At 42.1% G+C, this 12,414-nt stretch overlaps 1 protein-coding gene across 1 annotated transcript in view; it reads left to right on the forward strand.

Annotated features, from left to right (window-relative positions):
• The window catches only part of LOC124722781 (prostaglandin E2 receptor EP4 subtype), a 390,946-nt gene that overhangs the window by 260,337 nt on the left and 118,195 nt on the right, over positions 1–12,414 (forward strand). Inside the window, exon 2 of the mRNA XM_047247916.1 lies at positions 1,224–1,401. Coding sequence (XP_047103872.1) covers positions 1,224–1,401 — 178 coding nt within the window. The remainder of the gene's footprint in view (positions 1–1,223; positions 1,402–12,414) is intronic.

Here is a 12,414-nt window from a genome sequence, read left to right on the forward strand (position 1 = left end):
CAGGTAATGGTGATGGAGGGGGATAGCAATCATGCAAACTGCTCTCCAATGTAGACCACGAAAGCTCAGTGGTATTGAAATCTGGTAGCTGTGCTGGCCTGAGAAGTTGCGACAATTCATCATCGTGCACTTCTAAGAGAAGATAAAAAATTTTCCTTTCGAAGGCCACACTAACCCCTTGCCTACATGTCGGTGCTTATAAAACCAGTCCTGGACGTTGCGAGCTGTGTGTACGGGAAACCTGTCGTCTTGGAATACAGCATCACCACTGAGAAGGAAACTTGTATCACGGGATGGACCTGATCAGCTATAACGTAATCGTTGGCGGTTATGCTGTCCTGCTCAGAAACCATAGAGCACATGGAGTACCACCCCCCGACATATATAACTCTTGGGATGTAAACTCGAAGCCGGCCGGTGTGGCCGAGCGGTTCTAGGCGCTTGAGTCTGGAACCGCGCGACCGCTACGTTCGCAGGTTCGAATCCTGCCTCGGGCACGGATGTGTGTGATGTCCTTAGGTTAGTTAGGGGACTGATGACCTCAGACGTTAAGTCCCATAGTGCTCAGAGCCATTTTTGTAAACTCGACCAGAGGTGGGAATCTGTGTGAAGCAAGACTTATCCAACCAAATTATTTTCTTCCATTGCTCCATGACTTCGGCGCCCCGTTTCCGCGCTACTGGCATTTGCATCACTGATGAGTGGCTTTAGAATTGCAGCTCGCCATGAAATTCCGTGTTTATGGAGCTCCCTTCGTATTGTTCTGATGCTGACAGGGTTTATGTGTGCTAAATTTAGTTCTGCAGCAGTTTTGCGGGTGTCGTCTTCTCATATTTCGTCACCATCCTCTTCGATGACCATCTCTCACGATCACTTAATACAAACTTCCGTCCGCGTTATGACTGAGTGGACGATGTTTTTTCCGCTTTCCTTGAGTGCAGCACGAATCTTCGATACGGCGTCTCCTAAAACGCTAAATACTTCGACTCCCTCGGTTACTTAGCTCCGATGTAAAGCACTCACAACTACAGAGTACACTCTTCTGACCACGACTGACACTTGCACACGTACCATTCGTGGTAAAACACAGCATCTCAACCTGCAGGCTTGCCTAACATCTCCGTTTGTGTTCGAGCATGCGTTTCTCGCTGCGTTTTCATATTGTTGTCCAACCCCTGTAGGTGTGCCACACGAGAAATGAACCGCTCTTTTCTCTGTTTCAGCACGTGACGTACCACATGATAAAACAGTCCATCTTCATCCTGTGGGCCGTGGTGCTGGTGCTGGTGTGCCTGCCGCTCACCGGATTTGGAATCTACTTCGAGGACGGCAAGTGTGTGCGCCTGAGGAAGGCCAAGGCACCCGAGGACGTGGCCTACGCATACCTCTACTTTACTTTCGGTGAGTGCTTCTCTTCATTTCGTCACTTTTCTACTTCTCGTTGCACTGCTCTGTATCCTCAGTAGACATTTTAATGACATAGACAAAAGCAATTTGCGCACCACTGAAGTCTTCTCATTTTGGCGAACCTAAGCATCTCCGAACCCTTACAGGCTCTAAGTCAAAAAAATTAGACAAAAAAGCTTCGCACAATGGAGGAATTATCCGAATGGGACGGAAATCGGTAAGTGTGAAGTACATGTACAGACAAATAAACGATTACAATTTCAGAGAAAATGGGCTGAGTTACTGAAGAGAAAGAGCTTCACAAGCTGAGCACGTCAATAACGCGCTGGTCCACCTCTGGCTCTTACGTAATCATTTGTTCGGCTTGACACTGAATGACAGAGTTGTTCGATGTCCTCGTGAGAGAAATTCTGCCAAAGTCTGTCCAATTGACGCACAACATCCTCTGACTCGTTTTGTTGCCCTTCGTGGCAAGCCAAAGGGGGCTTCAGTTTCAGGAAGATAATAGCCGCCTGACCACAAGGAGAGTTTCTACTTTCCAAAATGAGATTTTCACTCTGCAGCGGAGTGTGCGCTGACATGAAACTTCCTGGCAGATTAAAACTGTGTGCCAGACCGAGACTCGAACTCGCGACCTTTGCCTTTCACGGGCAAGTGCTCTACCAACTTTTTTTTATTTTTTTTATTTTTTTAAAATCTCATTTTGTTCGTTATAGTTCGTTGCAATTGTTCGTGGCGGACGTCCCCTGACGCCCGTTGAAGTTCGTTATTAATTCATTCACTCAGTTTTTTTTATTACAGAGGGCAGTTAACCCCCTGACCGAACACGCTGAGCTACCGTGCTGGCATAAAACGTTTCGTTTATTTCGAATATCTGTGATGATGGTTGGTTGATTTCGGGGGAAGAGACCAAACAGCGAGGTCATCGGTCTCATCGGTTTAGGGAAGGAAGTCGGCCGTGCCCTTTCAGAGGAATCATCCCGGCATTTGCCTGGAGCGATTTAGGGAAATAACGGAAAACCTAAATCAGGATGGCCGGACGCGGGATTGAACCGTCGTCCTCCCGAATACGAGTCCAATACAACTGAGCTACCCAAGCACTACTCACGCCCCGTCCTTACAGCTTTACTTCTGCCAGTACCTCGCCTCCTACCTTCCAAACTTTACAGAAGCTCTCCTGCGGAACTTGCAGAACTAGCACTCCTGAAAGAAAGGAAGTTTCATATCAGCACACCAGCCGCTGCTGAGTGAAAATCTCATTCTGGAAACATCCCCAGGCTGTGGCTAAGCCATGTCTCTGCAATATCCTTTCTTTCAGGAGTGCTAGTTCTGCAAGTTTCGCAGGAGAGCTTCTGCAAAGTTTGGAAGGTAGGAGGCGAGGTACTGGCAGAAGTAAAGCTGTGAGGACGGGGCGTGAGTCGTGCTTGGGTAGCTCAGTTGGTAGAGCACTTGCCCGCGAAAGGCAAAGGTCCCGAGTTCGAGTCTCGGTCCGGCACACAGTTTTAATTTGCCACGAAGTTTCAGAGTTTCTACTGTTTTTCTTCCCCCTTCCCAAACCGTACCTTGGCCAGAAAGGTCGCTGGATCTCTCCTCAATGGAGAACTTTTGGAGCATTAAGGGCACGGCCTCCAAACAGCTCTGGATTTTGATTGGACAAAATTTGGCCCGATATCCTTTAGGACACCCAGCAACTCTATCAAGTAATACCAAGCAGAATAAATGGTTACATAAGGGCCAGAGATGGACCAACTGGTTATTGACTTGCTCAGTTTGTGAAGGTCTTTCTCTAGAATAAATCATCCATTTTTTTCTGAAAGTGTAATAATTTGTTTACCTGCATATGTACATCACATCTACTGATTTCCATGCCATTCGGATAATTCCGCGTGACAAATAAAAATCGTAAAAAGCGTCTGGCCATTAGCATAATTCAGAAACTTACTCATCATACACATTCTCAGTTGAAGAGCTTTCGAAGGACAAAGAATCTGAGAGAAGACGCACTGAATCGCATTATTTACCAAAAGTTTTGGAGAGACCTCACGGAGATTATTAATTTCAAAATTTCTTGCATTCGTTGATTTTCGGGAGAATTTCTAGTGCTATTTGACATTTGTGATTGCCAAAAGCATTCTTGTAGACGTTGTCGACTTCCAGAGCAAGATTCACTGCCTCCTGATGACGTTGTGGGCATGTGACGCGGAAAATTCTCCCATCGGAGCACAAAAAAATGCGAATATACTCCTGTTTATTAAAAAACTCTGATAGAAAAGTGGGGTCCCAGCTGCGTTACATTACCTTCCTCAGCACCTTTAAAAACCTTCCCAAAAGTTGGGCATCCGAACATATACGCGCTTTTTATACTGAGTGAGAAGGAAACAGTGTGAGTGGGAAAGAGATGGAAAAGTAATAAATACTGGAAGACAGTAGACAGTGGTTGTGGAATAAAATGAGCGAACGTTTACGAGTAGGGTAACATTTAAAGCTCTGTAACGGCATCTAAGCAATATATCGGAAAAATGACAGCCATTTGCTGGGCATAGCCGTCTTGTAATCCGCTGCTCCAAAAATTATGTTTTTTGGTCTTTCTCAGGAACCGCTCATGAACTAAATGGTGCCTCCATAAGCCCCTCGGAGCCCACTTCAGACCACATTTTATTAAAATTATTATTTTATGGCCAACATTGGACCACTTTAGTCAATATTATGAATTAGGTTCTTCTGTTTTCTGTTGGCCAAATACTTTTCATCCTTTCAGATCGTGCCCTTCTCTCCTCATCCGAAATCACCCTTCCCATTCTCTGTTTGTTTTTATTGGTAGTGAGACATATTTGTCCTGAAGTATCTTGAGCGCGTATGTCTTGCCTTTCAGATCCTCCATCGTAATCTCTAATTTCATCATCATTGATCTCTGAGATTCAACAAATGCCGCTGTTACTAATCCATAGCTTCTCATTTATTCTCTTGCTAATTCTGTTTTCTGTTGTCCACATGAAATGTCCGGTGAAAGACATCGTTTTTTATTCATTGTACTTGTCACTGGTTCTATTTCTTTATAAATTGATTAATTTGAAGCTATTCTCCAAATTCCGTCTTTTTGGTATTTTGTATTTGTAACTGTTCTGATTATTCTTCTTTCTATTTCAAGTAATCATCTAGTTATTTAAAACATAGTTACGCTAGCATATGTTATTTTCTGTTGTGTGACTGTTTTGTACTTTTTCAGTTTTGTGGCTATTGAGAGGCATTGTTTGTTACATATGGTATTGGTAACATGATGTGTTTTAATCTGGTTGTTTATTCTACTCTTCCATGATGGTTTCTCATTCAGGTAGCGTGTTATTATTTCTCCCGAGTATTTAAACTTTCCAGAAATTTTTATCTCGTGTTCTCCGATTCCAATTTTGTTTGCCAGTGGCGTTTCCGTTAGCATTATTTCTGTTTTCAAATGATATTTTAAGGCCAACGCTCTGGACTATTTCCTGTAATGATTGTATTTGTTGCTTGGTTTCTTGAATGTTGTTGGCGACAAGAATGAGGTCATCAGCAAATCCAAAAAAGTTCAACTTTGTCATGTTCTTGTGTTCCAACCTTAATGTTCTTTGGATTGTCCTTGTACCATTCCCTCATTATGTATTCCAGGACACAATTAAAAAGAAGTGGTGACATTCCGTCTCCCTGCCTTAAACCAATTTTTACCAAGAATGATTTAGAAAGTTCCCCTCTGAACTTAATTTTCGAATTCACATTCGTTAAGGTAAGTTCTATCAGTTTAATTAATTTTGAGTGGAGTCCGAAATGTATCAAAATTTTGAATAGTGAGAGTCTACGGATAGAATCATACACTTTCTTAAAATCTATAAATGTAATTGAGGGAGCCTTTTTTCGTTTGCGGGAATAAGCCATAGTAAATTTCAGTTTAATTATTTGTCCGGCACAGATTCTCCAAGATCTGAACCCTCCTTGGTATTCCCCTAGTTCCTTATCCAGTTGTTCTTTGATCCTATTGTGTAAAATCTTGGAAAAAAACCTTGTAGGTACAGTCCAAGAGCGAGATTCCTCTATAGTTATCTGGATCTCTTTTGTCTCCTTTCTTATGAAGTAGGTTAATTATAACTGTGGTCGGTTCTTCTGGGAATTTTCCGGCTGCCCAGTTTTTTTTGTAAAATAATATGTTAAGATGTCTGAGTTGTTTTACTAGCATACTTCCACATTTCTGCAAACACTCGATTTTCACCACATGCTTTGTAGTTTCTCATTTCTTTAAGTACAATTTCTATTTCTTGTACTGTAGATGGGTGTATATGTTTTGGCTTGGTTCTTACAGAGTTGCTTGTGTCTATAGTTAAAAGCTTTTCAGATTCACCACAGTTCAAGAGCTTGTTGAATGCTTCTGCCATGTGAGCTATTCTTCCACCTTTATTTCTCATCAATAGTGTGGGAGTGTTGTAATTACGTAATTGTTTATCAAAGGCTTTGAAATAATCTGTGGAATTGGTTTTGTAGTAGTTTCCTTCAATGGAACTCAGTAGATCCTTCTGATATTGCCGCTTTGTTTTTCTGATAATTTGAAAGAATTTTTTTTCTTATGTATCTGAGATTAACTACATTTTCTTCTGTTTTGTGAGTTTGAAATTTTATCCAAGCTTGACATCTTTCATCATGAACTTCATCGCATTCCGTAGTTGACCATGCATGTTTTTTACGTTGATTTGCTGGGGCCGATTCTTCAGCATGTTGTTTTAAAATTGATATTAGTTCCTCAAGATTATCCGTTTATATTGTATTACACCATATTTAATGCAAAAAGAACCAACTGATTTGCTCCATTTGCCTAATCTGGAGGACCTTTGTGTAGTATTCAGACTTGGGCCCTGTACTGTAGGACAGTAACAGTAAGACGATATTTCTGATGGGTGTACAAACGGTCCCTATACTAAGGGCTATCTGAAACACTGAAGCCTACCTTTTTGTCGCCAATAGAACCCGAGTATGAGGTCCGGTGTTTTGGAAGTTATTAGGTAGCAGAACAGAGACAGTGGGGAATCATGACTATACAGGTGATCCATTGACACAAGGGGCTTTGGCAACAGGCGGGTTGTTATGCTCCGTCGCTTGGAAACGAGAATTTCGGAAATGTTGGTGTTCAACTCGTTGTAACCTACTGTCATGAGCATCTATGGAAAGTGGTTGAAGGACGATGAAACCTCGAGAAGGCAGCAAATAGTTGGATGATCGTCCCACATCACAGAACATAAAGGTCGGAGGCTTGGCCTCTCTGTGTGCCATAAGGAGTATAGGTGGCGATCTGTGGTAGATCTGACGAAAGAGCGCCATGCTGGTGTTTGTACAACTCCTCAAAATTCCAGACCAATATCCTTAACATCGGTTTGTTGCAGGTTTCTCGAACATATTCTCAGTTCGAATATAATGAATTTCCTTGAGACAGAGAAGTTGCTGTCCATGCATCAGCACGGCTTTAGAAAGCATCGCTCCTGCGAAACGCAACCCGCCCTTTTCTCACATATCTTGCGAACCATGGATGTAGGGTATCAGACGGATGCCATATTCTTTGACATCCGGAAAGCGTTTGACTCGCTGCCCCACTGCAGACTCCTAACTAAGGTACGAGCATATGGGATTGGTTCCTAAATATGTGAGTGGCTCGAAGACTTCTTAAGTAATAGAACCCAGTACATTGTCCTCGATGGTGAGTGTTCATAGGAGGTGAGGGTATCATCTGGAGTGCCCCAGGGAAGTGTGGTAGGTCCGCTGTTGTTTTCTATCTACATACATGATCTTTTGGATAGGGTGGATGGCAATGTGCGGCTGTTTGCTGATGATGCTGTGGTGTACGGGAAGGTGTCGTCGTTGAGTGACTGTAGGAGGATACAAGACGATTTGGACAGGATTTTTGATTGGTGTAAAGAATGGCAGCTAACCCCAAATATAGATAAATGTAAATTAATGCAGATGAATAGGAAAAAGAATCCTGTAATGTTTGAATACTCCATTAGTAGTGTAGTGCTTGACACAGTCACGTCGATTAAATATTTGGGCGTAACATTTCAGAGCGATATGAAGTGGGACAATCATGTAATGGCAGTTGTGGGGAAGGCGGATAGTCGTCTTCGGTTCATTGGTAGAATTTTGAGAAGATGTGGTTCATCTGTAAAGGAGACCGCCTATAAAACACTAATATGACCTATTCTTGAGTACTGCTCGAGCGTTTGGGATCCCTATCAGGTCGGATTGAGGGAGGACATAGAAGCAATTCAGAAGCGGGCTGCTAGATTTGTTACTGGTAGGTTTGATCATCACGAGAGTGTTACGGAAATGCTTTAGGAACTCAGGTGGGAGTCTCTAGAGGAAAGGAGGCGTTCTTTTCGTGAATCGCTACTGAGGAAATTTGAGGGTGACTGCAGTACAGTTTTACTGCCGCCAACTTACATTTCGCGGAAAGACCACAAAGATAAGATAAGAGACATTAGGGCTTGTACAGAGGCATATAGGCAGTCATTTTTCCCTCGTTCTGTTTGGGAGTGGAACAGGGAGAGTAGTTGCTGGTAGTGGTACGGGGTACCCTCCGCCACGCACCGTATGGTGGATTGCGGAGTATGTATGTAGATGTAGATGTAGATGATGAGGACAACGCAATCAACCAGTCCTCGGGCAGAGAAAATCGCCAACCCGGCCGGGAATTGAACCCGGGACCCCATGATTCAGAGGCAGCAACGCTAGCCACTAGAGCACGAGCTACGGACACAAAGACGGCTGGGGGCAGTATTATGATATGGGATGAATTCACCCGGGCCTCCATGGGACCTGTGGTAGCAAACAAAGGTGTCATAACAGCAGTGGACTGCGTGAACATTATTAAGGACCCTCTATGACAAACATGCACCTGTGCGCACAATCCGTGTAAGAAAATCTTCTGCTCCATGGCTGACAGCTGAATTACGTCAAATGATGACTAATAGGGATGCTGCCCACAGGCATTTCAAGGCAGATCCGAAACCCGAGCGTTTCGAAGAATATAGATAGAGGAGCAGGAGCGTAAGATCTGTGCCCTTCAGGTGCAGTTGAAAAACCCACAGGAGGAGCTAGATAGGATGAGGAGGGAGAAGGGGGTTGGGGAATGGGAGCTGGCTGTTGGCAAGAGATATGCTAGGAGAAGGAGATTTTCAGATAGTTTTACTATTGGTGTTTGTAATAGATATGACCAACTGTCAGAGTCTAGTGGAGTGGAATCTCTAGTAGCTGTAGACGTAGGAAGTATGCAGCAGACCTCAGCAGTTACGGTGGCTAGGACAGTTGCAAAGTCTAAGAGAAAGAAGAAGGTTCTGCTGTTAGGTAGTTCTCATGGTAGAGGTGTAGGCCAGCAGTTGCAGGAAGTTTTGGGGAGTGAGTACCAGGTCACCAGCATTGTGAAGCCTAATGCAGGATTGGCTCAGGTGACTTTTAACATAGGGGGGTTATGTAGGGATTTTACTAAAGAGGATCAGGTAGTGATTGTGAGTGGGGCTGGTAATAGTATTGATAGGGATGGGGAGTATGACATAGATGGTGACCTGGAAAAGATAGCCACTCAGACTGGCAACACGAATGTGCATTTCGTGGAACTGTTTCAGCGTCACGATCGGCCTCATCTTAATACAGCCGTCAGGCGTAATAACATGAGACTTGGGGGTGCGCTGATGACAGAAGGCATGAGTCACATTTCAGTGGTGTCGGTGGAGTCTATCAGTAGGATGGGTTTCACTAGACATGGCCTGCACCTCAACAGGTATGGGAAGGGGAGGTTGGCAAAACTTATAGGTGACAGCATAGGTGGGGGTGGTGGGATCACTCATGGGAAAATTCTGGTAGTTGTGGGTGTTAGAGCTGTACCTTTTTTAGATTGAAGTCAGCTGATAGGTATTCCTGCTTAAGGGAAGTCTCTCTAACAAAGAAACCACTTTCTACAAAGCTTGGGTATCCGATTAATGAGGGAATTAGTATATTTCATCAAAATATACAAGGTATTAGAGATAAAGTTAGTGAACTGCTTATAGATGTTGACTCTGAAATTATTGATATATCTGAACACTTCTTAAATAAGGAAATAATTCAGAGGCTTCCTTTACCAGGATACAGGTTGGCTGGCAGCTTTTCTAGGAGCTCTTTGCGGTGTGGGGGAGTAGCCATGTATGTGAAAAACGGTATCCCATTTGAGTCAATTGATGTTTCAAAGTACTGCACTGAAAAGGTGTTTGAATGTTGTGCAGGTGTGGTTAAATTTAGTGGAGCTAAACTTCTTACTGTTGTTATTTATAGATCCCCAGACTCCGATTTCACAACATTTTTGCTAAAGCTAGAGGAGGTTCTTGGTTCACTTTATGGGAAATACAAAAAGTTAGGTATATGTGGTGACTTCAATATTAATTGTATAAGTGATTGTGCAAGGAAAAGGATGCTGGTAGACCTCCTTAATTCATATAATCTTATGCAAACCGTATTCTTTCCAACGAGAGTGCAAGGGAACAGTAGAACAACCATAGACAATATTTTTGTTCATTCGTCATTATTAGAAGGGCATTCTGTTAGCAAAAAGGTGAATGGCCTTTCAGATCATGATGCACAAATTTTAAGTCTAAAAGATTTTTGTGCTGCAACACATGTTAAATATAGTTACCAACTTTTTAGGAAAGCTGATCCAGTTGCTGTACAGCCTTTTGTAAACCTTATCAAGGAACAAGAGTGGCAAGATGTTTATAGTGCTGATACAGTAGACGATAAATATAATGCCTTCCTCAAAACTTTTCTCGTGCTCTTTGAAAGTTGCTTTCCGTTAGAACGTTCAAAACAGGGTACTAGCACAAACAGGCAGCCTGGGTGGCTGACTAAAGGGATAAGAATATCTTGTAGAACAAAGTGGCAATTATATCAAAACGTTAGAAACAGTCAAAATCTAAATGCAGCAGCCCATTACAAACAGTATTGTAAGGTGCTTAAAAAAGTTATTAGGAAGGCAAAAAGTATGTGGTATGCAGATAGAATAGCTAAGTCTCAGGATAAAATTAAAACCATATGGTCAGTCGTAAAGGAAGTGGCTGGTCTGCAGAGACAGGTCGAGAATATAGAATCAGTGCGTAGTGGGGATGTCCGTGTTACTGATAAGTCACATATATCTACAGTACTTAATAATCACTTTCTGAATATAGCAGGTGAACTAAATAGAAACCTAGTCCCAACAGGGAATCATATAGCGCTCTTAGAAAAAAGTGTTCCGAGACTGTTACCTGAAATGCTCCTCCATGATACTGACAAGAGGGAGATTGAGTTAATAATTAAATCACTAAAGACCAAGAACTCTCATGGACATGACGGGGTATCTAGCAGAATACTGAAGTATTGTTCCACGTATGTTAGCTCAGTACTTAGCCATATCTGTGACTTTTCCTTTAGGAGTGGTCGGTTTCCTGACCGATTAAAGTACTCGGTAGTGAAGCCACTTTATAAAAAGGGAGACAGGGATAATGTTGACAATTATAGACCTATTTCTATGCCATCGGTGTTTGCTAAAGTTATCGAGAGGGTTGTATATGCAAGGTTACTGCAGCATTTAAATTCACATAATTTGCTGTCAAATGTACAGTTTGGTTTTAGAAATGGCTTAACAACCGAAAATGCTATAGTCTCTTTTCTCTGTGAGGTTTTGGACGGATTAAATAAAAGGTTGCGAACGTTAGGTGTTTTCTTTGATTTAACGAAGGCTTTTGACTGTGTTGACCACAAAATATTGCTGCAGAAGTTGGAACATTATGGAGTAAGGGGAGTAGCTTACAATTGGTTCGCCTCATACTTTAAGAACAGAAAGCAGAAGGTAAAACTCCGCAATATTGAGAGTGGTAATGATGTTCAGTCCCAATGGGGCACTGTTAAATGGGGCGTTCCCCAAGGGTCGGTGCTGGGGCCACTGCTGTTTCTTATTTATGTAAATGATATGCCTTCTAGTATTACAGGTGATTCAAAAATATTACTGTTTGCTGATGACACCACCTTGGTAGTGAAGGATCTTGTGTGTAATATTGAAACATTATCAAATAATGTAGTTCATGATATAAGTTCGTGGCTTGTGGAAAATAATTTGATGCTAAATCACAGTAAGACTCAGTTTGTACAGTTTCTAACCCACAATTCAACAAGAACTGACATTTTAATCAGACAGAATGGGCATGTTATAAGCGAGACGGAACAGTTCAAGTTCCTAGGCGTACGGATAGATAGTAAGCTGTTGTGGAAAGCCTATGTTCAGGATCTTGTTCAGAAACTAAATGCCGCTTTATTTACCATTAGAACAGTATCTGAAATAAGTGACATTTCAACACGAAAAGTAGTATACTTCGCATATTTTCATACGCTTATGTCATATGGTATTATTTTTTGGGGTAATTCTTCTGATTCAAAAAGGGTATTTTTGGCTCAAAAACGGGCTGTTCGAGCTATGTATGGTGTAAGTTCGAAAACCTCTTGTCGACCCCTATTCAATAGTCTGGGAATTTTGACATTGCCCTCACAGTATGTATTTTCTTTAATGTCGTTTGTTGTTAGCAATATTAGCTTATTCCCAAGAGTTAGCAGCTTTCACTCAGTTAATACTAGGCAGAAATCAAATCTGCATGTGGAATGCACTTCCTTGACTCTTGTGCAGAAAGGAGTGCAGTATTCTGCTGCATCCATTTTCAATAAGCTACCACAAGAACTCAAAAATCTTAGCAGTAGCCCAAACACTTTTAAGTCTAAACTGAAGAGTTTCCTCATGGCTCACTCCTATTCTGTCGAGGAGCTCCTGGAAGAGCTAAAAAATTAAGCAAATTCCAGTGTTACATTCTTGATTTTCTTTATTTAAACTAACGACTTGTCGCCTAAATATGTTTCTTATATTTCATTTTATCTGTTTCTACAATCGTGTTATAATTTCATGTATTGACTCGTTCCATGACCATGGAGACTTCTCCTAAATGT

Source organism: Schistocerca piceifrons, chromosome X (genome assembly GCF_021461385.2).
Source record: "Schistocerca piceifrons isolate TAMUIC-IGC-003096 chromosome X, iqSchPice1.1, whole genome shotgun sequence".
NCBI lineage: Eukaryota > Metazoa > Arthropoda > Insecta > Orthoptera > Acrididae > Schistocerca > Schistocerca piceifrons.